Consider the following 27,857-nt stretch of genomic DNA (forward strand, 5'->3'; position numbering starts at 1 on the left):
TGGCTCAGTCAGTTAAGTGTTGGACTTTTGGTTTCAGCTCAGATCATGATCTCACAGTTTGTGGAATCCAGCCCCTGCCTGGGATTCTCTCTTTCTCTCCCTCTGCCCTTCCCCTACTTGTTCTCTCTCTCTCTCTGTAAATATAAATAAATACACTTAAAAAAAGAGCTTAATAGTTTTAACTCTTACATTTCTGTCTCTGATTCATTTTGAGTTAACTTGGGTATATAGTGTGAGAGGATCCAACTTCATTGTTTTGCATGTGTATACCCAGTTGTCCCAGCATCATTTGTTGAAAAGACTATTCTTTCCCCATTGAAATGTCCTGGAATCCTTCATTCTTATATTAAAATGAATCGCTGTTCTCTACAAGTCAGGGTAAGTAAATTGTTATTTGTTGGATTACTTTCCAAACTGACTGGGCTATAATATCTCTGTAACCCTGTTGTTTCATCTATAAAATGAAAGTGATAATACTTTGTTGTAGCATCATTTGAAGCATATAATACCTTAGTGAAGATGGAAGCCTGGATCACATGATATCCCAATATCTAATTTTAAGGTTTTAAGGTTCTAACTTTGATTTTGATGCTGTTTAAAGTCCTTTGAGTCTGACTGACCTGGGTTCAAACCTTGGCTCCGTTGCATACTAATTATGTGACATGGGCAAATTAAATTTTTTTTTATTTTTAATTTTTTTAATTTTTTTAACATTTATTTATTTTTGAGACAGGGAGAGACAGAGCATGAACAGGGGAGGGTCAGAGAGAGGGGGACACAGAATCTGAAACAGGCTCCAGGCTCTGAGCTGTCAGCACAGAGCCCGACGCGGGGCTCGAACTCACGCACCGGGAGATCATGACCTGAGCCGAAGCCGGCCGCCTAACCGACTGAGCCACCTAGGCGCCCCAAATTAATTTAAAAAAAAAATGTTTATTTATTTATTTTGAGAGAGACTGTGTGCATGTGCTTGGGGAAGGCACAGACAGAGATGGAGGGGGAGAGAAAGGGAGAGAGAATCCCAGCACAGAGCCCAACACAGGGCTTGATCCCTCAACTGTGAAATCATGACCTGAGCCAAAATCAAGAGTCGAATGCTAAACTGACTGAGCCACCCAGGCACCCCTGTAAATTTTATTTTTAATTGAAGTATAGTTGGCATATTAGTTTTAGTTATACAACAGAGTGATCTGACAATTACATACATTATAAAATGCTTACAGTGAGAAGTATAGTTACCATGCATTACCATACAAAGTTGTTACAGTATTATTGACTGTATTTCCTATGCTATACCTTTCATCCCCATGAGTTATTAATTTTATAACTGGAAGTTTGTATATCTTAATTCCTTTCAGGTATTTTGTCTGTCCCCTCACTTCCTCCCTTCTGGCAACCACTAGTGTGTTCTCTGTTTTTGTGAGTCTGTTTCTTTTTTATTGTTGTTTGTTTTTTTAGATTCCACTTGTAAGTGAAATCATATGGTATTTGCCTTTCTTGGTCTAACTTATTTTACTTAGCATAATACCCTCTAGGTCCATTCATGTTATATAGTGAATGGCAAGATTTCGTTCTTTTTTATGGCTCGGTAATATTCCATTGTGTATATATATATACCATTTCTTTTTTATCCATTCATCTATTGATCTATGCTTAGATTGCTTTCATATTTTGGCTATTGTAAATAATGCTGCAGTAAACATAGGGGTATGTATGTCTCTTCAACTCAGTTTTTTTCATTTTCTTTGGGTAAATTCCCAGAAGTGGAATTACTGGATCGTAGGGTATTTCTATTCTTGATTTTTTTGAGAAACCTCCCTACTGTTTTCCACAGTGGCTGCACCAATTTGCATTCCCCTTAACAATCTTACATAATTCTTAAAAGATAAATCATACAGCATGATAATTACTTCAATTTTATTATCAAAGCTCAAAGCTTTCATGAACCTGGCTTGTTAAAGCAGCTACACTTACTAACTACAAGAACCACATGGTAAAATGACAACACAGAAGCCCCTGGCATGCACTTTAAAGATAAATTTACAACCATGTAGATGCATTGACCATTGCTTCCAAAATGCTGGTGAGTGGATGGCAATCTGATGAAACTTTCATGACTTCATGGAGAAAATATTATATAATGTTTTTAACTGACAATTTTTTTCTTTATTATGAGGTTATGGCCTTTCTTCCTTTTGATGTTTTAAATGCCATTTTTTTTAAGTGTTAATGATGGTGGTGGTGGTGAATTCCTTGACCCAGCAAAATTAGAAGGTAGGTAACTTTAGTATTACTCCTAAACTCTCTTTTGAAATTATTCCCAGTCTATAAAATCTCTAAGTCTGGGATCCTCTGTCTTAAAGTACACTATCCCTGAAATCCATAAATATTGTTTCATTTAATTATAAAGGGATCACAAAAAGTCTCTAGCTACCATGCTGTGAGTAGATAATAGCTCAGCCAATCAGGAGTCTTTAAGAGAGCTCTTTTCATTCCAGAGGCAGCCATTTAAAAGTCCCTAAAGGAAGCTTCGGTAATACATGCAAAATGTGAAGTCTGGTATATGCAAATAAATTCGCACTTGTATTATTTAATTTTAACTCTCAGCCTCTTTTGAATGAGGTTGACCAGAGGCTTAGATGATACATTTTTTAATGTTTATTTATTTATTTTGAGAGAGAGAGAGCATGCATGAGTGGGGGAGGGCCAGAGAGAGAGGGAGAGAGAGAATCCCAAGCAGGCTCCACACAGTCAGCACAGAGCCTGACACGGGGCTCAATCCCAAGAATCATGAGATCATGACCTGAACTGAAATTAAGAGTCAGATGCCCAATCAACTGAGCCAAATAGGCGCCCTGCTTAGATCATAATGAATATTCTTGCAAGATATTAGTTGAGTGGAAGGATTTGATGAAATGAAGTGGAGAAGTTAAGTTTTGCCATGAGCTTTCATGCATTAAATCAAGTTACTGTAGTTTTTGTGTCACTTTTGTGTTACTAAGACAGGCATCCAAGGGGAACTATGTTCTAGGTAGAGTAAGCTCATTTTAATTTACAACAGTGAAGATATGGCATATGTCTCTTCCTTGATAAAATATTTTAGGAAGTGTTTGGTGTTGTTTCTTCCCAAGGATGTTGTAGACCACACACACCATTCAGAGCCTACATAAACCACTGTAACTGTCAATGAAAGGGTGGGCTTTCCAACTTAAAAAAAAAAATGTGTCATATGTTTTAGCTCTTTCTTTTTCTATAACCTAAATATTCTTAGATTCTTAGTAATCACATACATTCTGCACAGAATATACTATACTCTGTAATTGTAAAGAACATACCTTCTAGTATCAAGAACTTAATTACTAAGTATGAGATACATGGGAATAAAGCACCAATGCAAGCTGGTAGTAGAGAAGGACAACAGCTTTAGTGCCCTGACAAACCTGGGTTTGAATTCAGCTACAAGATAGGTGAAGACATTTTCTGGGTGTTCTGTGGAGTATCATGGACAGCCAACAAATTAGAGGACAGTGGAAATTTGGAGAAATAAGTTGTGGAATGCTTTCCAGAATAGGTGACGTACAAGGTGAATTTTTAAGAATAAGTAAAAATTCACCAAAGGGTGGGGAGGAGGGAAGGATGCTCTGACAAGGATCAGCAGCACGTGCAAAGATATTTAGGCATGATGCCATAGCAAGTAAGAAGCAAAGGGTCCAGGATTACTGACCCCATATCAGGATGCCTGAAAGGCATACGAATGAAAATATTCAGTAGAGGGACATCTGGGTGACTCATTCGGTTAAGCATCTGACTCTTGGTTTCAGCTCAGGTCATGGTCTCATGGTTTGCGAGTTTGAGCCCCACATTGGGCTCTGTGCTGACAGTGCAGAGACTGCTTGGGATTCTCTCTCCCTATCTCTCTTTGCCTCTCTTCTGCTCGTGGTCTGTCTGTATCTCAAAATAAATAAATAAACTTAAAAATTATTCAGTAGGGTTGGAGGCTTCTCCTTATTTGGCTCATGTGAACTTTTAATTAATAAAGTAAGCAATTTGTTTATATTAATTAAAAAGTAATGATTATTTCCCATTGGAGTAGCAAATTCTTCATTCTGAATACCCTGTTTTTCCAAAAAATATGTCTCTAGGGCAATGAACTTATGATAAATCAAAAAAAATTTTTTTTCCTAACAATACATTTTAAATTATATATATTTTTTACTAGATGTTTATACAGTTCTTACTCATATTCTCAGATTTAAAAATATCTGACAGCAAAAGCTAGCCATTTTGATTAAAAGGAAAGAAGGGTTTGAGTTGAGACTTCAGTTCTACTAATGAGGATGTAAACATTTGGTAACTCATTACAACTGGCTAAGGGAGAACTGAGAAGGTTTTTACCTAAGGAAAGACTTTCATTAGAATTATGATAAGTCTGACTCAACAAATGGATCATTCTTCGTGGACAGTTTTTGTTTGTTATTAGAAATGTTGTTGTTACTTTGATCAATGAAATGTTCCAAAGTAAAATGTGTCTCTGAGTCCAATAACAGATATCCACATACTTATTCAGCAGGATTTTTTTTTTTTTATTTGCAGAAGAGAGCTATGTTGCCACATGTCTACTCAAATAAATTAACATTACTGTCTAAACTGACTCATTTGTAAGGAACAAGTCTACGTAGCAGAAAGTATAACATATCAGAAAGTATGCATGCCAAAAACATCAAAATAGACAGGTTTCTCATTTTCTGTTTGTGTTAATGATGCCATCTCTTGACCTTAACCTGCACCCTGATGCCAGCACAAATGCTGAAAGGTAGAATCATAGAAAATAAGAGAATGGAGGTGGGAAGGAGGGAAGTGGGAAAAAGACTGGTGGGGGAGGAGCAGGAAAGGCAGGATGCCCTTTCTCAAGACAGGAATTTAGGGGGGAAATGCCCCTGACAAGGGAATTCTAACTTGAAAGACTATCTTCCCCAGCTAGGTGGCATCTAGAACCTATGATTGCCATTCAGAGAAAAGGAGAAAGGGAAAAAGGAATGTAGCATTTTCTCCTTAGGGCAGAATGAGTTGTTTCTCTTTAATACATACATGGACTTAAATGTGGAACCTCAGATTTTTATAGTCAAAGCAAAGGAAACCATAAGATAAACAGTAAAAATGATTTGTTGGTATGATGTTATTGTAGCTTTTGTGTCTATTTTGTCAAGCAAAACGTGGATGTGTCACGCAATGCTTTAAGCACGACTTTCGAAAGAAAAACAATAGCCATTTGCTCCGATAGGAACCGCATGTTCAATGGTAGACACATCTTGAGGCATTATTGTTTTTCTTAGAGCAATGACATTTGGTGTTTTTCAGGGATTGAAACAACTATACCATCTTTCCACTGACATGGAAGTTTCTAAGATAATCACATGCAAGGAAAGCGTAGTCTAAATAATGTCTCTACCTATTAAGTTGCTTTCCACTTACGCTGAGACCAGGACTTGGGACCACCATTGGCTTCATTTCCTACCATGGCTACCTATTCTCCTTGAGCCTGGCGTATTCTCTGGAAACTCGGACACTTTATAATTTTATCTCTGTATTCCAGGGCCTAGAAGGAGTATACTAGGGGTGCCTGAGTGGCTCAGTCGATTGAGCGTCCGACTTCGGCTCAGGTCACGATCTCATGGTTTGTGAGTTCTGGCCCTGCCTTGGGCTCTGTGCTGACAGCTTGGAGCCTGAAGCCTGCTTTGGATTCTGTGTCTCCTCCTCTCTCTGCCCCTCTCCCGCTCATGCTCTGTCTCTGCCTCTCAATAATAAATAAACATTAAAAAATAAAAATAAATAAATAAATAAATAAATAAAAGGATTATACTATTTTTTTTTTTTTTTTTGGCTAAATGAATAAGGAAATGAATAACTTCAGGCTAGAAGTGATGAAACAGATAATATTATAACTGAAATTTACAGTTTGTAAAGCACTTCATTACCCAATTTAATAGTCAAAATCATGGCATGAGGTAGATACCTCCTATCTCTATTTTACAAATAAGGGAACAGAAGCTCAGAGAGGTTAGGTAGGCTGCCTAGAGCACAGCTAATGAAGTCACTTAGCTGGGATTTAAACTTAGATTCTCCCTAAATTCTGCTCTATCCTCCTGTCTCTAGAGGCCTTATACACAAAGAGTAGAAGCTGAAAAGATTTTATCTCACATATTGAATTTTATTCAGGGGGAAATAAGTAAAGCCTTCTATTTTAAAAAAGTTCAGAATATTAATAACATTTTATGAATGCTCACATTCATTCGGCTTATTATTTTTTATCAATATGAAAGAAGAAGAACCAGCAGTGCAAGTTTAATATCATGAGAGATTTGGGAGTATTTTATTAACCTGGCCTGCTAGGTTGCCCACAGTGATGGAGGCACTGCTGTTTATCAGTTTGTGCAGATGGACTGAATTCCAGCCTAGAGATGTGTTAACTTTCACATATAGAGAAGCCTGGAGGGTACAAAGCACTCTATTGTAATCCCAGGAAAATATTTTTAAGTATATATTTCCCCTCTGCAATCCCACAATAATTTCCTTTCATGAAATCTCATCGTTAATGGATTTATACCTGGAAGAACCACCAGCATCCAGGAGGGTGTCAGCAAGGCGCCGTCCCAAGAACTGAGTGAGACTGCCTGCTGCCATCTAGACTTGCGGGTGAAAAGAGCACAGACAACTCCATGCGGTGTGTTCGTGTGTTCCTAAGTGTCCGCAGTCCAGGAAGTGAGAGGCCTTTACATGTCTCTAGCATTTGTCCATAGCCATCCCCTTCTTTCCCCAGGGGAGCATAATGTCCATGGAAGGTTCTAGAAAACAGATGCGAGGTAAGTCACTTACAATACTTGTCATTTACTAGGAATGAGATGCTGTCTGGAGGAAAAACATTAGGAATCGTCTGGTCAGGGCTTAAGAGCATGTGTTGCCTCCATCCTCAGTCCGCCTCTTGGAGGGAATACCTTTTATTCCAAAGAAACTCTTCCTGTCCCATTCATTCCCAGTGAAGAATATTGGTATCTCCTTTTCTGCTGTTATGTGCACACTCTAAAAAATTGCAAATTTAAAAAAAATTGTGATAAATATCCTGGGTAGGAATAGGAAAACCTAAACACAGGACAGTTATTTCAGATTACCACAGAAAGCTACCTGCCAGTGTGTTTTAGGAGGGTTCGTTGTTCAGTGTATTTGGATGAAACTACGGTTGAACATGACTCTTCTCTCCTGATCTTCTTTCCAGTTTGCCCACCAATTGCATCACTGGCTCAGCCTGTGCTTTGTAAATGTAGACATCACACCAGCTTCTCTCCTCCACCTTCCTTTTATTTGGTCAGGTGTCTCCTTGCAGAGAGCTGACCCATAGCTCCCATTCTCACTGTGGCCCCTATCGTGAAGACTCTGGCTTACCTCACCCAGCTCTGTGGCTTCCTCTAGGGTCCTGAGCCATCCTCTGGACCCGCAACTCTCTAATTTCACTTCACACTCTTTAAGAGTTCAGAGAGGGAAGAATGAGTGTATGGTCATGGAAGGTGTCATGGAGGGAACAGGGCTTAAGCTCACTACAATGGTGGGTTGACTCTTCTATATCAAAACTGCCCAGATCGAGCTGTTATATTAAGACAGTTTCCCGAATTATTCAACATCATGCCTAATACACATCCAGTGGTTGTGCAAGTTTAAAACTGAATTTCTCGACTACGATCAGTTTTAAGTCCGCAGGAAGCTGCGTTTGTTAGAGAATCACAAAATTAAGTATTTGATGAAGGAGCTCAGTAAGAGGCAAAATGACCGTCATGAGATCCTTGGTGGTCTCGCGGACCCCAGAGCTCTGGAGAGATTCCCAGCACACTTATTGTGGGCAACCATCAGGCACCATATGGGAGCAAAGGTGCAGTCCTACAAGCCAAACAAGTTTCGCGGAGACGTTTGATAGGAAATGAGAAAAAATAAATGAACAGATCACGGGGTCCAGGCTTAATGCCTTCAAGAAATGCAAGTATGCATAGTGACAGATACTTTTCCAAGATTTAAAATATATATACTGTCTGGGGCACCTGGGTGGCTCAGTCGTTTAGGTGACTGACCGACTTTGGCTCAAGTCATGATCTCGCAGTTCGTGGGTTCGGGCCCCGCGTTGGGCTCTGTGCTGAACACTTGCTCAGTGCCTGGAGCCTGCTTCAGATTCTGTGTCTCCTTCTCTCTCTGCCCCTCCCCTGCTTGTGCTCTGTCTCTGTCTCTCAAAAATAAATAAGTGTAAAAAAAAATTTTTTTTAATATATATATACTGTGAACTCTGTTCTTACATCCATGTCAGGCATGTCAAGGCATATCAAGGCTCTATTTTCTCTGTGCACTGTGTATCACTTATATACTCAGAAACATTTTAGTAGGAGTAATCAAAGGAAGAAATTAAAAAACAGCTAATTGGGAAATGGGTTAATTCTAAAGCCACAGTGACTATCGTTGTGGGAGGAGATGGCCATGATTTAATTGTTCTTCCTCTGGAGACAATCAGCTGCGTGGGTTTTGCCAAGTGTCCTGAAGCAAATACTACTATAAAGCTCCATGTGGAGTAGGACTATTGTCCCTCTAAATATAGTCCCTTTGTGTTGAGGGCCAAGAAATCCAATAATGGAATGAAACAATGGAAGTCTGCCCAGAAACTTTTGTAAAGAGCGATCTCTTTGGTAAAACTGACAGATAAAGAGGCACCACAATTGCTCTTATACCAGTAATTCTTTAAAATATTTGATCATAAATGAAAAATATGTGGTGGTTTTTGACCAACGAGGTTCACATTTTTATGTGTGCTCTCCAAAGGAAGAAGTTATAGGAATAGTATAAGCACAGATAGAATTACATAAAGTCTGAATTCTAATGTATATCTGGGGCTTTTGTAGATCCAGGATCTAGCTCTAAGATACAGATAGGGGGAATATATGCAAACCTTCAAACTGGATCCAGAAGCCCCCTCCACCCCTACATGGGTGACAAGGCCGTCCTGCACATTTCTGTAAAACCCTGTGTTTTGATATATCATAATACTTACTAAAGGGTATTGTCACTATTGTTACTTTATCCCCCACGTAAGGAGGGTCTACATCTTTCATTTCTTTGTGCCTAATGGTTAGCATAGTACATGGCACCTAGCGGATACTCACTAATAATAAATAAATAGTTGTTGAATTCATGACTATCCCCATTGCTAAAACACTTATAATCAACATATGTTTTAATATGTTTTAGCAACAGGGACATTCACTGCTGATTTTCTGTCCACTCTGTAAGGTGAATTTTACTTTCTTGATTAACCAGCTGTATGTTTCCTCTGGATAAGGTGTTCTCTAATCACTGTGGAGGACACAGAGATGTAAAAGAGATGACACTCCACCTAACCCCAGTTTTATCCCCAGGCTAACATAGTGCACTCTTCTTTAACTCACTATGAATCATCTGTCAATTCTTTGAAGGTTTAGTGACTAGGATACACCAGGTATTCCTTAAATGTCTGGTGAAGAATAGTTAAATGATTATCTATCTGGTCCTTGTGGTCAATTCGACATCAAAAGCTTGGGGCTAATAGCTATCAGTGTCCTAATGAAATCCTTTAATCTTTCATGGGCTCTTTTTCTCAGCCAATTATGGTCAGCATTTTTTAATTCGTAACTGTAGTGTAAGATCCTTGAAGGCCGATACTAACTATATTGATCTTGTTCGCCATTGTATTCTCAGTCTCCCACTGATAGTAGATGATCAGTAAATATTTGCTGAATGAAGTTTTTAATGTTTCCTTTTTAGTCTTTGTAGAGGAGATGCCAAAAGTAGACAAATAGCTATGATAGAAAACACAGAGTAAAAGAAAAATAAAACAAAATAATAGGGGGAACTCACTTCTGGTCAAGATCATGTCTTGCTGTGGAGGTACAATATTTTTTGTGAGTAAAATTAATAAGTTTTAATAACATTGTGGGTAGATCTTTTTTTTAATGTTTTTTATTTATTTTTGAGAGACAGAGACAGAGAGCAAGCACAAGTGGGGGAGGGGCATAGAGAGGGAGACACAGAATCCAAAGCAGGCTCCAGGCTCTGAGTGGTCAGAAGAGAGCCCAACGTGGGGCTTGAACTTGTGAACGGCGAGATCATGACCCGAGCCCATGTCAGACGCTTAACGGACTGAGCCAACCAGGCACCCATTTTTTTAATGCTTTTATTTATTTTTGAGAGAGGGGAGAGAGAGAGAGAGAGAGAGAGAGAGAGAGAGCACACACAAGTCAGGGAGGGGCATAGAGAGAGAGGGAGACACAGACATTGTGGGTAGATCTTGAAGAAACAGGTAGAATTTCAATAGGTGTTCCAGAAGAACATTAACTTTTACTTAAAAAAAAAACAACCCTCATTCTTCAAAGTTACAGAATTCCTTGATTCAGAGATGTGGAGTTTTAAAAATATACAGAATTCTTGTCTTTATGTCTGCAAGGAAAATGAAGTATTTTTAAGTTGGATTTTTTGATCACATGGAATGTTGATAATTTTAAAAAAATTAAAAAGAGGGGTTTCAGAATTTAATTCTGTGAAATTAATGTTAAGCACTAAAACACTCTCCTATAAGTGTTTAAAATATTTTTGTCCCAACAATAAACTTCAGCTCTTTTCTTAAAACTAAAGGCCATCTAAATCAATAAGATATTTAAGAAAAATAATTTTACTTCCAGTGATAAGTAATATTAAAAATGTGATGTAATTGAGTAAAAACATTCAAAGCAGTGCCTAAAACATTCACCTAATCATGTAAGGATCTGTGGCTCAGCAGAAAGGTCAAAAACATCAACTTTAAAGCACCTCAGCCTGCGTTGTGTCTGCAGGTGGCAGATTTCACAACCTGGGAAAATCCAATACACCCATATTCCTGGTCGATGGAAAGAGGGCGTTAGGGGCGCCTGGCTGACTCAGTCGATTAAGTGTCGGGCTTGAGCTCAGGTCATGATCCATGGGTTCCAGCCTGCCTAGGGCTCTGTGCTGACAGCTCAGAGCCTGGAGCTTGCTTAGGATTCTGTGTCTCCTTTTCTCTCTATGCCCCTCCCCCTCTCACACTCTGTCTGTCTCTCTCTCTCTCTCTCTCTCTCTCTCTCAAAAATGAATAAAAATTAAAAATATTAAATAAAAAAAGAGGGGGTTATATTAGAACAGCACCTCTTGAAACTTTAATATACCACTAATCACCTGCCAATCTAGTTAAAATGCAGATTCTGACTGAGTGGGTCGGGGAGTTGGGGAGGAGGTTCTGTGTTTCCAGTAAGCTCCCAGATGTTGCCCAGGCTGCTGGTTGTCAACCTCACTATCAGTAACAAGCCCTGGAAATCTTTCGAGGTTTTCTGCTGCCTGGGGATCCTAGGTTTCCAGGTTTCCAGCATGAAAATTCTGTTATCAGACATAAGCTGGAATGTGGTTCAACTACAAACACTTCTGGAACTCCTTCTCATTGAATATGCACAGTGCTAATCATTACTTTACCACTTGGATTTAAAGGAATAATCTTAATGTTTATTTATTTTTGAGAGAGACAGAGCACGAGAGGGGGAGGGGCAGAGAGAGAGGGAGACACAGAATCTGAAGCAGGCTCCAGGCTCTGAGCTGTCAGCACAGAGCCGGACATGGGGCTTGAACTCACCAACTGTGAGATTATGACCTGAGCTGAAATCAGATGCTTAACCAACTGAGCCATCCAGGTGCCCCATAAAGGAATAAGCTTCTCTAGATGTCACTGGCATGCAGTACACTCTTCTTCCTTAATTTTGCGGACAAACCTGAGAACATAGTACTTAAATACCGGTATATAATATAATACGCCTTGTGTGAATTCAGGCTCTTAGGAATTTGGCCAGCAGTTATTGTATCATCTGTCAATCAAAAATTCAGATAATAATTTCTTGAACCCTTACTCTGTGCCCAAGACTGTACAATGCAAGGTGTGTGTCATTACCTTTTGTTTTGCAAATGAGGACATTTAGGCTGAGTGAAGTCTAGGGCTATCCATCCATTAAGAGGAGTCAAGATTTGAACCTAAGTCTTGAAGTCTCCCAAGCTGTGCTCTTTCCACTGTGCCTCACTGCCCCTCTGAGGGATGCAAAAGACAGGATCAAGATGGAGATTTAAACATGTACGGGACATCTTGTAGGCTTCAATAAGCTTATAATAAGAGCGGTAAGAGAGGACACAAAGGAATCCGAACGAAAGTGCCCAGTGACTATAAATAAGTTTCAGAGGAATACAGAAGAGGGAGGAGGCTGTATATGCAAGAACAGCCTGGAAAGCCTTCCCAGAGAAGGGGGCCACTGAGTCAGGTCTTGAAAAAATGAGTAGGAATTAAAGGAACAGAGAAGAGAGCTTCACAGGCAGTGGGGACAGGAGTGAAATCTCTTTCCTTACAAACGTCAAAACTTTCAAGGCTTTTTCAGACAACCAGAATGGAGTCTACTGTGACAGGCCTTTACTACTGGACCAAAGAATTTGGATTTCATCCTTTTATCATGGGGGCACCTCTCCACGTTTATAAATAATATATCAGAACTACACTGTAGAGGATTACCCCGGCAACTAGAAATGCGAAAAACTGGAGCTGAAGAGGCAGGAGGGAGGAATACAGGAGGTCAGTTTTTTTATCTGTAAAATGAGGAAATCACAGTAACTGCCTCACAGGGTTGTTTTGAGAATTAGATGAGACATGTATGTAAAGGACCTAGAATGGTGCCTGACACATAGTGTTAACAGATGTCAGCTCTCGCTACTTCTGTTCTCTAGGTTTGAAGGTGAACGAGTCCAAACCTGCACTTATTTCCACCTAACAGATATTAGATGCAGTTCTTCCAAAGCCTTGTAGTTCAGCGTCGGGCATGTGGGAGGACATTACCGTGTCGCTGGCGTCATCATCATTTTCTTCTTCCGTGCTTCCTCCAGGTAGGTGTTCGCTAATGCCAGCTTTTCTCGAAACTTCAGTATCTTTAGGGCAACACAGTGACTTTCCTTTGGCTTAATGTTGCTTTGTTGGTCGTATCAATCTTTCTCCCTTTACTTCTACATGAGCATGAGGTCTGCTTGGAGGCACAAGGGTGAAAGAAGGGCTATAATTCTGAGAACAATTTAAAAATAAGTGGGTGAGCCCAGGTTTTCTAAGAAAAAGAAACTCAAGGTGGAAATTCCCAGGGCAGAACTTGATGGAGAGAGTGACATTTGATATGTATCAGCAGCTTCCAGTTTTCCCTAAGTTAGTCCTGCTCTATAAACCAAGACTTAACATACTAACCTAAAAGGCACATCTTTACACATCTTTAATTAGAACAGAGTCCAATCCGGAAAAGGAGAGAGAGAAGAGAAGATACAGTGTGGGGGAGGAGGGATAAAGTAATAGTGAAGGCAGCGGGTTCCCATGCTTCAACCCCACTGATTGGTCAGATGCCCTATTTGCCTTTCACCCAACAGTGCATTCTACTAAAATTTACTATTCACTCCTATGTGCCAGGCACTGGGCCAAATTCTTAGATACAATAATGAGCAGTAACATACATGCTCCCTGCCTTCATAGAATGTACAAACTAGGGGAGGTATTAATCTAATCCTAATTAATCTAATACTCACCCCTCCCCCACCCATGTCACAATGCAACTGGGACAGGCTATAAGGGAAATGCACAGTGCTCAGGTCATGATCCCAGGGGCGTGGGATCGAGCCCCACATCAGGCTCTGTGCTGAGCATGGAGCCTGCTTGAGATCGTCTCTTTCTCCTTCTGCCCCTCTTCCCTGCCCACTCTCTCTCTAAAAATAAAAATTAAAAAAAGTAAAATAAAGCGTTGTGTTCATTATCAAGTAAAAAGAAGGGCTTTAATTTATAACTTTGAAGTCTTCAAAAATTATAAAATGCTAAACAAATGAACAATTTCATTATCATCATGAGTATTGTCTTTCTGGAGTTACACTAAGAGAATTGCACCGAATAGCATTAATATAGCTTAATACAAGCATTTATTCCACTTAGAGTATCAAAGAACAAAGCTTGGCTGTTCACTGAGTCATAAAATACTCACCAAAGAAAATTCTAGGCATCCACCTTTTTGGTACATATAATGCTGGTGATTTCATGGAACCATAAGCTTGTAGTTTTGAAAGGACTTTCTTCACTAACCTATGGCATTTCCGGTATGGTTGAGGGCACTGAAATTGAAAGCCTCTCGGGACGAGGAACTCTGAGCTATTGAAGGCAACCATTCTATCGTTGTGCTTTGAACTTGATTCAAAGGTCTCACTCGTATTTTGGATCAGAACCTACAAGATGAGGATGGGGAAGAAGGCACTAACCTTACAGTGTGCTAGTCACATACATGATCTGATTCAATCCTCACGAGAGCTTTATGAGGCCTAACCTCAGTTTTATAGATGAGAAAACAGAGGTGTGGAAAAATGAATGAATTTTTATTTGCCCAAGCTTATATAGTTAATAAATAGCAGAGCCTGACTTTGAACACACGTTGACTTGACTTTAAAGCCACAGTTCTGTGTGTTCTAGAACTATACCTTAGAGTCATTTAAAAAAGTCTTGGATAGTTACAGCATATTTTGAAAATCCAATAACATCTAAAAGTCTATGCTCTAGAAAAATAAAGGTACGCACAAAATTTTGTAAACAATTCCAGAATTTAGGTGGCTCATAGATCATAGGTTAATAAACCCAGTCTATTATGTTCATTGGTTAGAACAGGAGCTTCACTAGGACACTGATCGTTGTTTGTTTTATTCATTGCTGCCTTCCCAGCACTAAGAATATTGCCTGGCAAAAAGTAGGAGTTCAAAAAACAGTTGTTGAGTAAAAGTGATTCCAAATGCCTGTGCCCATTCACCTAACTATTGAGAGCGGGGTGGTAAAAATATGGTACAGAGAGGTTGCTTCTGTGCAAAATTTAGAACCACAGAATGACTTCCCAACCCTGACCACAGGGGACCCAAGAGATACTAAAAGGGACCTCCTGGGTCCAGATCTGAGTCAAGTCTGGGCCAAGTCTGTTTTGTTTTGTTTTGCTTTTTAACATTAAATTCATCTTCTCTTCCCCCACTCTCAGAAAAGGATAATGCCTTTAAAAGTTTCTTTTTAAATTAGAATTTGAAATACACTAGTATTTCAATTGGCACAGCACTTCTGAGTCAGTTTTCAGGAAGTATTTGGATAAAAAGTGTATGGAACACATTGTCCAAATGTTTCCTGGTGTCACCACTATATTATTTAAATGGATTTTTCTCGGGGCGCCTGGGTGGCGCAGTCGGTTAAGCGTCCGACTTCAGCCGGGTCACGATCTCGCGGTCCGTGAGTTCGAGCCCCGCGTCAGGCTCTGAGCTGATGGCTCGGAGCCTGGAGCCTGTCTCCGATTCTGTGTCTCCCTCTCTCTCTGCCCCTCCCCCATTCATGCTCTGTCTCTCTCTGTCCCAAAAATAAAATAAGAAAAAAAAAAAAAAATGGATTTTTCTCATTGTTGGGAGTTAAGAACTTTAGTATGCTTAAAACTGAACTAAATATCCATTCGTAGAAAACAGCTGTAAGGATATAACATGTTATGTATCCCAGGTTTTATTTTTATTTTTATTTTTTTTAGATTTTTTTTTTCTTAATGTTTATTTGTTTTTGAGATGGGTCAGGGGCCAAGAGAGAGGGAGACCCAGAATCGGAAGCAGGCTCCAGGCTCCAAGCTGTCAGCATGGAGCCTGACACAGGGCTTGAACTCAAGAACCTCGAAATCATGACCTGAGCTGAAGTAGGATGTTAGCCAACTGAGCCACCCAGACGCCCCTCTGTCCCAGGTTTTAAACCCAAGAATAGCTGAGAAGATCCTTTCATATATCTAGAGATTGGGTCTTGTGCAGTTGACAGTTCTTAGTGCTCCCAGTGCATCTTTCCCCAAAAAGTGACATTCAAGAAGTGATACAAAGTCCTCTTTCAACTAGTCATTTTTTTTTTTCTTGGTTTAAACGCTAATCCAGTTGAAACAAAGGATGGGAATGGAATGATTATCATATATACTTGACCTGCTTGTTTATATGTATATACATATAAAGCGTGTAGATAAGGAAAGGGGCACCTTAAGCGACTCAGAACCTTACACAACAAGTGGTAGATCTGGGACATTATTTGGTATTTTGCAACAGGAGACTAATAGGGTGGAAGTGCTATCCTGAGAAGCTAAGGGTTCTGTGATGCTCAGGTGGTACTCAGGTAGGCAAGAGTGGACACAGAGACACAAGCTGGACTGTCAGAGTCATCTAGGCTTGGGGGCTGGTCCCTACACAGTGGAGGAAGTAACTCAAGAAGGAATGAATGTGGGAAGCATTTTGAAAATGGAATCCATACACTTCTCCTCTCTCTCTCTCTCTCTCTCTCTCTCTCTCTCTCCCTGTCTCTTTCTTTCTCTTTCTCTTTCTCTTTCTCTTTCTCTTTCTGATTTTGAACACTGGGGTTTTGCCTAATACCATGTTAGGCACTAAGGAAGTTCAAGCTGTGTTAGACCATATCTATCATTTTTGTGCAGATTTATCTCCTGTCTATCTTACATCTGTGAGACACAGAAGCAGTTGGAAATAAACTGAGGCCGAGGTCCTTCTCCACACCTCCTGACATGATTCACTGGGTAATGATTATCAGATGATTATCACTGGATAATGATCCCCTCATTATATAAAAAAATATAATTAATCATGACAGAATATTTGGAAAATGGAAATTTAAAAGACATCACCCATAATTTCACCATCCTAAAAATGGACACAATTATGTTTTTGATGTGTTTTCTTCTAATCTTTTTTTTACCATGCATTTAATTAATTAATTAATTTTATTTATTTTTTTTACAAAATGTAATTATAGTAGATACTGCACCATTTTGTGCTCCTCATTTTCCAAATGCAACAACAAACGCTGATTGATTAACAGAATGCTATGGGACTGGGTTTTCTAAGGTAATCCAAATTGAGAAAGAAACCAAGGCCAAGAATAGTCCTTGACATCCCCTGAGTTAGAGAATGAGAGAAAGAAGCTCATCAAAGACTAAGAGCAGCTTTTGGTATGCTCTATCCTTCTGTGTAGCAAACACATTTTTGGTACTTTGTGTTTTCCCGTGATTGATTAGTGTGAGTCATCTTGGTGGAGCGCCATAAAGACAAGGTAACCACACCCAGCTATGTATGGTGTGCGTGGTCTGTTTAAACAGGTCTGTGTCTTAGGAGGCAGTGTGATTATGATTATGCTCTCGGAGGTTGGCCAGAGGCCACTACAGGCTTCAATAAACATCAAGCTCTAAAGAAATAGTCAAATGAGAAATCTCAAGACAGTCTCTATAGATCTATAGACACACATATATTCTAGAACAAAAAGGAACTCCTCCAGAAAGGCTGTGTGAAACAGACATAATAGCCAAGCAATACCTTTTCCTTCCCTTAACTCAAAGAAGCACCCATGGGTGTAGGTTTGGAAACCTGATTTGTCTTTAAAAGTTGCATTGTACTGGGGGCACCTGGGTTAAGCATCTGACTTTGGCTCAGGTCACGATCTCACGGTCCTGAGTTCGAGCCCCATGTCGGGCTCGTGCTGACACCTCAGAGCCTGGAGCCTGCTTCCCATTCTGTTTCCCTCTCTCTCTGCCCCTCCCCCACTCATGCTCTGTCTCTCTCTCTCTCAAAAATAAATAAACATTAAAAAATTTTTTTTAGTACGATTGTACTGATTTTGAAAGCTGGTTAGGCAAAGGATAGCTTGTTTTCACAATGCCAGAGTACCATTTGATGGGTAGATAGATTCAGGACTTCCTACATATGTTGTCCCTATGAACCCTTCTGGCAGACCCCTCTTACTTCTGCCCAAGCCTATAAATCCTGAATTCAGTTTGCCTTCTTAGTTCTTTACCATTATTCACCATAGTGAATTCACCTTCTTCTAAAAAGTTGAGTACTTCTAGGAAATAGCTGTAGCTGAAAAGTATCCCCCCACTTTAGAGCTTTGGTGGGGAAACGGGAGAATGACTCATGTAGAACGTTTAGGGGAGGGGTGTCTCCTCCCAAGTTGAGTCTTAGAATCTGGGAGGTCTCTGTAACATGGTGATTTGAAATACTAATTCCTCTTATTAACTAAAGAAGGGAGCATCACATAGGAAAGTATTAATGTATTTTTTTCTTTTTTTCTTTTTCATGACCAGGTTTTTCTTGATATTGTCTTCACCTTAATCTCATGCAGATATGTATCCGTTCAGGCTCAGCACTGCGTTTCCTGCTTGGCAGAATGAATTTGGTCCTGTTCTGATCTGGCTACTCTGCTCCTGCAGTCGCCTCTGCACACTCTGTTATATAATCAAGTCCGGTGGTTGTAACTGTCCTCAGCTTTTGCCATGATAAATCATACTGTGGAGAAGAGAGACAGTCCCTCTTTTACCACTTTGTCCATCTTTGTACCACTGGTGCCTAGCACTGTGCCTGGCATGAACTATGCACTAGAAATATTTGACTAGGAAAGGGTGAAAGAAAGGTACTGTGGCACATGTTAATTAGTGGCTTTGTCTCTATTTATGAGAAACAAGATGCCACCAAAAAATCAGTTTTTCATTACAGCAGAATCACCTTTGGTCAAGTCATTCCTCCCAACCCAAAAGTGGAATCTCCCCTTATTGTCCAGCCATAAACCATGAAATGTGTCTTCCCCATCACCTCAAAGTTCCACTGATACTGGTTTCTAGGGTTCTAGAAAGTTATCTTGGTACCTTCTCAATTTTGTAGTGTTTCTTTCTTTGTAGGATGTGTTTTAATTCTGTTACTCCTCCTGATACTTGCCATTCTTTAAAGTATAGATTAATGGTCTTGTATTAGGAATAAGGAGAAAAAACATTCTATCATATTCTTAGTGTACTGAGCTAAATATATCCAAGAACTTATATTAGTTTAAATATATAAGAAATGCAATTGCATTATGAATCCCACACTCTTATTCTTCCACAGTTTGTGGGCCATGATTATTTACAAACCTTTCTTAGTGCCCAACTGTTGCATGACGCCAGATGGGAAGCAATTATATAAAGAATGGAGACTGGTTCCAGAGCAACAGGTCAGCATACAATCTAAATAATGGTGTACCTTTCATTGGGCAATATCAAATATTTACAAAACAAATAATGTGGAGAATCAATAAAGGATTTTCCAAAGGGCTCATCATAGGATTTCTTTAATGAGCAAGCTTCCTTTTTATATTCAAATTATAATTTGAGTCAACATTGAAAAAATATATTCACTTGTTTAAGATAGGGACAGAGTTTATAGAATCTAATCTGATGTAAATGAGGATAAATTTCTAAGTGCAGACAAATCCCACCTAAGAGACTGAAAGATCCCATCCAGTAATAGAGGCAATCCATAAAGAAAGAAAAGAACAGAAACACCAAAAATGAGCAATTACCGTTATTTTCAAGTAGGGCAAAAACACATAAGTTCTAGAAAACACCAGACAGTAAGTTGATTAAAGTGTCCACCAAAACTCTTGAAAGAATTATTAAAAGATATTTATGAGCATGAAGAAGCAGAGGTGGTTGGTAACCTAGATGCAGCATGGGTCCATGAAGAACAATCAGCCCCATGTTGTTTGCCTTGTAATTGAAGGCACAGCAGGTGTTCAGGCTGACTCAAAGCTCAGGAAGATAGTTTTCTTTCTTTCTTTCTTTCTTTTTTTTTAAATGGCTTTCAGCCTCTCTCTGTGAGGGGGCAAGGATTGCTCATCCCTCCAGGCTCCCTAATATTCCCAAGAAACCTTAAACTGCCCTCGGTTTGATGGTCAAAGCACATACTTTTGCCACTAACCAACAAAGTGAAATACATACATTTAAGTCCTCCCTCCTCCCCCACCCCGGAGAATAACACCTTGAATTATCTACTGTCCAATCCTTATCCAATCCAAATATTGTAGTAACAACAGCAAAATTTATGATGATTGCCTCAAAAATACGCGTCCATTCCTGTAGACATTGTAGACATTCCAGATCTTTGGAAAATTCAAATTATCATTTGTTCGATTACTTATTTAATCATTTATTAAACCAGTTGCTATTGATTTCCCACTATGTGCCAGGCCTTGTGAAAGGCACTGAGTGTAGAATGTGAATGGAATAGACACGGTTCAGTCATGGAAATCGACTGGGGGCAAAAGGCAATGTGTGACTTAATGAACAAATAAATATGTGATTATAATTTTTTTTTTTAATTCTTTTAATGTTTATTTATTTTTTGAGACAGAGAAACAGAGTGCAAGAAGGGGAGGGGCAGAGAGAGAGAGAGAGAGGGAGACACAGAGTCTGAAGCAAGCTCCAGGCTCTGAGCTGTCAGCACAGAGCCCAATGTGGGGATTGAACCCACAAACCATGAGATCACGACCTGAGCTGAAGTCGGATGCTTAACCAATTGAGCCACACAGGCGTCCCTGTGGTTATAGATTTAGAAGGTGCTATAGAGATAAATGGAGTGTTGCTTCTGCTTAGGTAAAGCAAACAGGGATGGCTTGCCTGAGATATACCAGTTAAATTGATACTTGAAATCTGAAAAGGAGCCAGGGATGGAAGGACTCCATGAAGAGAATCCAGGCTAAGGGGTAGCATGTGTGGAAAGAGGATTCTGAGGTAGCAAACTGGAGGAGGCTGGGTGATGAGGTGGGAGTGGTAAGCAGGGAGTAGATTGTGCAAGACCTTGTGGGCCAGGTAATGAGTTTGGGTTTTGTTCTAGGTGGAATGGAAAACTTTTGATGTATTTTAAGTAGGGAAGTGATATTGTTCAATGCATAGTTTAGATGATCACAGTGAAGAGCATACTTATATCATGTTTTCTGGAGGCCCTCATAGAAGCTACTTTTCCGAAATAGTGCTTGTTATTTTACTATTATTGGCACTGAAGGAGGCAGATAAGATACTATGAGCTCAAGTTTGTTACCAGATCCAGTATCATTGAAGATGCTGATTCTTTATGAGGGCCTTTTATTTACGAGAAAAGTTTTCTTTGGGGGGGGGGGGGTCTCAATATCTGTTGATCTGTGTTTATCTTGAATAACCTTTTTGTTTTTATCTTATGGGTATGCTGAGTTTTGTAATTGATCTTATTTTCCTTTTGCTTTGTCACATAGGAATCTTCAGCCACCTCCTACAAACGTACAGAATTGTGTGGCTTATAGTTCTGTAAACTGATTTCAGCCTTAGCTTCATTATTTTCCTACACTTACTTTACCTTTTTCTGAACTCACTTAACTATTCATTTTATGCTTTAAAAATATAGGTATTTTTGTCAGCTGCATCAACGAACAAGGCAGAATTAAATAGTTGGAGGAGAAAATCCGGAACTGAAAATAACTCAATAATTCCAATAAGTTGAAAGACCTGTTCTTTAGTTTGAAAGGTCATTTGTTAAATACAGAATAGAGAACACTCATTTAGCAGCACATTTGTGAAGATACATAAATACCACAAGGCTTAAGCACTTAGATTGGCTGTAAAACAGAATCTGTGACATAACACTTAACATTGGTGTAATGGTGAATCTCTTTTCTATCTTCCCTGGCAGACTCTCCCTTGAGAGCAGAAACCACATGTAATCACCTTTGTGGCTTCCATACTTATTACAGTGCTGTACAAGCATTCAGTCCATGCTGAATTAATGATTGAGTAAATATAGATTAAAAAAAATCCAACATCCCGTATCTTAAACTGGATCAGCAGAAATACAATGCCCTGAATGGAGGAGATATTCACATATTGTATCATGAGCTACCGTGCTTGACTGTTTCTAGAGGTCTAAGTTTAGGGTGGGAGCCATATTCTTAAAGAGATACTGACAGACTGGACTCAATCTAAAAGATAGCAATTGAGCCAGTGGATGGAAATTATAAGGAAAAACTTTCTTAAACAGTTTGTCGTCCTCAGTGAAATAAAAACACTTCATATATGTGGGTAGAGTATTACTTAATTGATCTGTATAGTAGTTGGGTGGTTGGATTAGAAGATATTTAATATCCTTTCCAAATCCAAGATGTAAAAACTTTATGCCAATAGGAGTTGCAATGAATAAGTGGATTCCATATTTGTAACAAGCTAATCTAATTAATGTGCCACATAATGACTGTTTACAGGTATTAACATGACTGTTCATACTAAATATTTTTGCATTAGTCATGAAAATGTTTCTGAAGGCAATAGGTTTTGACAGGGTGAAAGAAGAGGAAATCACACAGTTCCAAATCTTTGAAACAACTTAGCAAAGTGAAAGAATTTTGGTTTGGCTGGAATGGATGGGTGTAGGCAATGAGCCCAGGACAAGTCAGACCAGATCGCTTGCCATATGAACTGGGGCTGACGGTTGGGTCCCCAGGGGATGGCATAAGGGCAGTGCATGTGTTCTTGGAGACCCATAGAGGCAAAGTCAACCAAAGACAGTAGGGAGGGCTGAGAGACAAAATAAAGCAAACCTATTACCACCCCCAAGTCCAGCAACAGGAGCTGGACTCTAAATGGGGGAGACATGGTCTATAGCTGGTAAAGCTGAATCAGAAGAGAATCCGCTCTGAAACTTTCATGGAGGGCCCTGGTCATGGCTATGAATGTTAGTTTCACTGGCTTGCCTGCATTGGTCAATGGGCATGTGGTGCATGCATGTTGGGAAGGCTTATTGGCACAGGGTTGGGTACAGGCTCCACGAATCAATTGGTGGAAATCCTCAAAGTGAGCTTCAGAACCCACAGGAAGGCTCTGCCATTAACCCACAACGTTTGGATTCAAGTAATCTCAAAAGCAGCTTTGCAAATCGGTTCTGCTTTTTTCCGCCTACCACTTGTATCTCAAACATTTTCCTGCTTGGCAGGACTACCTTGGCTCCCTCTGAACAGGCTGATGAGGAAGCTGGAATGCATGTGAAGGAGGAAAAGGAGTAGTAGACAGATGAAGGCATGGGAGTCATTCCTGGCTTCTGTAAAATCACACCTAGCTTTCTTCTATGTGTACCTAAGATTCCACTGAGCACTACTCTAGGATCATCTACCAAAAGACTTGGTACCTAAAGTTTTGTTTAGAGGTCAAGTTTCAGAATTTTGACTGTATTTGGAGCATTTGCATTGGGAAGAAATTCCCTAGAAAAGGTAAGACCATATGCAGAGTTAGCCTTGAGGATGAACAGAAAGCAGAGGGCAAAGAGCCTACCCTGCAAAAGGAATGTGCTTTTTAAACAAAAAGACAGTGAAGCTGCTTCTGCACTTTAGGATTAGGGTGGGAGTGGGTGGGTCTCCAGTTCTTAGCTTTGGGTTGCTCCAAAGAGGGCCCATGGTTCTCACTGGTTAATTAAAAGCTCTGGGCTGTGTAGTTTGCTCTCTAGATACCGAGATCTCAACCACTACAACAATTTAGCCAATCCATTGCGGTTTAGCCAATCCAATTTAGCCAATCCTATGCAGTTGACCTTTGAACAACAAGGGGGTTAGGGCGCCAACCCCCATGCAGTCTGCATATAACTTGGCTCCCTGAAAACTTAACCACTAATACCAACTTGACCTGAAGCTTTATTGGTACTACAGAGTCAATTAACACATATTTAGTATATGTATTATATATGTACTGTATTCTCACAATAATCTCAAAATTCTTTAAAAATTTTTTCAGTATATCTAGGCTTTGTTGTTTTTCTGCAAGTTTTTTAAGTTGTTGCAAGTCTCCAAATTTTTCCCAATATATTTATTGAAAAACATCTGCATGGGAGTAGACCTGCACAAATAAATATGCGGTATCTAAGGGTCAACTGTATTTTCATTTAAGCGTTCCAGTATCACATGAAATTATACAGGATTAAGATGATTTTCAGTATATCCCTCTAAAATTTTTTCCTCTATCCAGTGTCCCCAGCACCCTCTCAGTGCCACAATCTTCCTTTCCCTGTCCCTTGTGTGTGATAGTGGAAAGGGTTAAAATATCATCAGCTTGGAGATAGACAGTGGCTCTACACTTGGTTGCTGTATGACCTGGGACATCTCTTCATCCTTGGGAGTCTTAGGTTCCTGTTCTACAAAATAGAAGACCACAGACATTAATTAAAGACATGCCTGGTACATACAAGGAGCTCAACACTGTTAGCTCCTCCCACTTCCCCCTTCCCCTGTTCATTGCTCTCTTTGGGTCTCTCAGTATTCATCTGTTTATTCCAACCCCGAAATAGTCTAAGTGAAGATTGCTCTTGACCAAATTAGGAAAGAGGAAAAGAGGTGAAAACTAAAAACTAGCACCATCCATTTTCCTCATTTTTATTTTTTAATTTTTATTTATTTATTTTTAAAGTTTATTTTATTTATTTTGAGAGAGAGAAGGGGAAGGGCAGAGAGAGAGGGAGAGAGAGAGAATCCCAAGCAGATTCCATGCCGACAGCACAGAGCTTGACGTGGGGCTCAAAATCATGAACCTTGAGATCATGACCTGAGCCGAAATCAAGAGTTGGACACTCAACCAACTGAGCCACCCACGCACCCATATTCTCCATTTTTAAAAGGAATTAGAAAGGAAGGAATTCAGCATTAGTCTTGAAAGATACACTTGGGTGTTCAGCACTTTCTCTTTCTCTCTGATTTCTTTGGACCTCTCTCACTCACCAGTAAAGACAAAGAATTCTCTCAACTAGTTGAATGGAGACAGTATCAGCCCAGGGAAGATTATTAGCAATTTCTCACTTTTACATTTACAACAAACAGAAAGAGCTGCCCACCCAGTGGTAATTATTTGATCACTAGGACTAAATAATGAAAAAAATATTCATTAAAAGGGTGTGGATTTCATAGCAATACATTAGCATAAAACAAGTCATTAACGGTGCTAATAAGAAAAGTGTTACTTAGCTGCTTTAAATATGGTATTTTGGACATTTGAAATGACAAAAACATGGTGAGCAGTCACATGGATTTATAGCTACTACTTGAACCATAAAATCAAACTTGTCATGATAGAGAAGACAGAAATGCTGATATGTAATCCTTCATAGATCCCCTTATTAAAACTTAAACTGATTTTTAGAAAAATTAGGCTTTCTTCTAAGTTGTTTTTGTTTTAATCAGGGAATAGAAATTCCTTTTTTTCCTTAATTTACATTTAATTCTTGTCCTTCATTGCCAATCTCTTATGAAATACTATGTTTCATGTTGTTGCATCTGTTTACATATATATCAAAGAATACATGCTTATGATCTTGATGTTTTCAGAACAAAACACCTTGGGACTTTCAGTGCAGAATGGAGGCACTGTGATTTTTTTTTTTTTTTTTAATACTAAACTGGCCATGATACACTGCAGTGCTTCTCAGAGAGGCTCATTCCATTTATTTTTAAAATGTAGCCAAGTCAATAATGAACTACCAGCCTGGCATTGGGAATGGCCAATCTTTAAGTGTTATTCACAGCTATAAAACAAGTAGATTTTATTTCCAGCCTTTACCTTCCCCTTGCTTAGCTTTTGGAACCTATCCCAAGTTGCTAAGTTCATGGTCTTTTTCTCTCCATTCTCCTTCCATTCTCTCCCAGTGAAAAAGTGATAACTGCTAGTTGTCTGGCTTGAACACTTGTTTAATGGCAGTGATGTCCCTAATGTTAGCCTATCAAAACAAAAGCACGTGCACAAAGTAGCTGGCATTGACCTCTCCATCAGAGGGCATCCAGAGCTGGACCTGAGCTTGGATTCTGATGTGATTTGAATTTAATTCGATTAAATTACAGGATCTAATACTGAAGTGTAATGCTAAACCTGTCTACCATTACTGCCCATGCTTTTGGCATACCAGGGCCACTAGACCTTAGATCCCTTTCACCTTCCACAAAAGATGCCCTGGAATAGCAAAACTCTGATCAAACCCTAAATAAGAATGGAAAGGGAACAACATAATCCATTGAGATCTTTACTCTTCTACTGTGATGCTGTTGAAACCCTAATGCTTGGCTACTCTTGCATAGCTATCGGAAGAGGCTCACAATTGCCATGAGAGAGTGTATATTCTACCGCAGGCTCTGTTCATTTACGTAGTAGGATAGTCATGCGAGGTGAGGTGCCTACTGGTCAGAATCAGGCCAGCAAAAATTCCCACAGGGAAGAGCGTTAGGGCTGACCACCGTTAGCCACAGTAACAAGAATTGGGGTCCTAAGTTAAGTCCTGTTAAACTTTTGAGAGTTTTTTCATCATTAAGACTATAAATCACAGGCCAGGCTGTTTCAGTTTCAGCCAGCCAAATGTAAGAACAACTTGGCCATATGCTTCTTTTTCAAAGAACTTTATTCATTTAGCCCCAGGCTCAGAATTCAACAATGTTTTCTATGGACTTTTTCTCTTCACATCAAATAATATTAAAGCGGGAAAATATGGGGGGAAATTCTAATTACTCCCATATGTATACTTGGAAATGGCCAAATGGAATTATTCACAGTTTCCTTAAACACATACTCTGATTCCTGATCTCCGCACGTGTGGGCATAGACCCTAGTGCAAAGACCTCCTCAGGCTCTGTTTGTCAGAATCGCACTCATTTTTTTAAAGCCCACCCAAATGTCTTCTCTGTGCGCCCTGCTACGATCACCCCAGTCGAAAATAATATCGCTCCCCCAACATTGTCTTTGTGTCTTTTTTGAGACACCTCTTACATAAGGTTTGTGAAAGCCTTAAACTTTTGCGTAACTTCTCTTCTGGTCCTTAGCAGCTTGGCAGCATAAATCTGAATCTTTCCAGTGATTCGTGGCAGTGTCTTAAATGTGATCAGTACTTCATAACTATTTTGCTTCTTGGCGATTAACTGTTGGGGGTGTCGAAAAATTAAAGGGAAATAGATACTTAACAAATATGTGTATGCCCTTTGCCTCTCCCAGTCATCTGTAAGAGCTCTCAGCCTTCCCACTGCAGAAGGTCAGGAGTCTGTAGTGTATTTACTCTGGGTGTTAAAGCACTTGAAAGTTTATTTTTCACTGGAAGAGCTTTGTTTGATTCATTCTTTGTAAGGAAGGGTGCTAGCATACTCAGCTGTTGATGCTTATTTGGAGTAGTTTTTCATTGGAGACGTTTATCACACCCATTTGTTACCTGTCTGCAGCTGCCTTTGGAGAAAGCAAACGTGCTTTCTGTAACTTTTACAGCCTCCAAGGAAATCTATGCCCAGGGCTCAGTTTTCTTCTACTGCCTTTTCTTTTACCTTTCTCTTTTTAACTCGTTGAGTGAGCGCTGCTTCCTGGCGCTTAGTCAGCTCTGAGGCACCGCAAACGCTGGCATTTGCCTTCAGCACCGTGGGGGGATCAGAGCTGCTGGAACTGCCCGTCTAGGGGGCTGGGGGCTGACTGCTTACGGTCCCGGTCTCCTTTCTTCTTCTGATTGGCTGCTCGGGGTCACGTGAAGGCCGGGGGCTGGAATTCTGAGTTGTGGCTTTTGGCACTCCTTCTTCTTTTTAAAAATCGCCTGGTGTGTGGAGCTCCGCCGGGCTTGGTGCCTCGCTCCCTTACTGAGACTGGAGACAGCCGGGAACAGCCACAGGGCAGACTGAGGTGGCAAAAGGGAAATCTGCCGAGATGTTCAGTCAGGGACCCAGGACCCCAGCTTCAGGCTGCTACTATCTAAATTCCATGACACCTGAGGGCCAGGAGATGTACTTGCGATTTGATCAGACGGCGAGGCGCTCTCCTTACAGGATGAGCCGGATTCTAGCACGCCATCAGCTAGTGACTAAAATTCAACAAGGTGAGTGGCCGGTAGAGGAAGGCTGTTGCTAATTCTGATTTCTG

General features: G+C 39.9%; 1 protein-coding gene across 6 annotated transcripts in view; it reads left to right on the plus strand.

The window, feature by feature from the left end:
- STARD13 (StAR related lipid transfer domain containing 13) overlaps window positions 1-27,857 on the plus strand; it is a 237,322-nt gene that overhangs the window by 26,490 nt on the left and 182,975 nt on the right. Inside the window, exon 1 of one of the 6 annotated variants that reach the window (XM_060637375.3) lies at window positions 27,404-27,813. The exons of 2 other annotated variants lie outside the window; for them this stretch is intronic. In XM_060637375.3, the coding sequence (XP_060493358.2) occupies window positions 27,645-27,813 (169 nt within the window). In that variant the 5' untranslated portion in view covers window positions 27,404-27,644. Of the gene's footprint in view, window positions 1-27,403; window positions 27,814-27,857 lie in introns of those variants that run through there. 3 more of the 6 variants (XM_060637377.3, XM_060637376.3, XM_060637378.3) reach the window with 3 other exon arrangements.

Source organism: Panthera onca, chromosome A1 (assembly GCF_046562875.1).
Source record: "Panthera onca isolate mPanOnc1 chromosome A1, mPanOnc1 haplotype 2, whole genome shotgun sequence".
Taxonomy (NCBI): Eukaryota; Metazoa; Chordata; class Mammalia; order Carnivora; family Felidae; genus Panthera; species Panthera onca.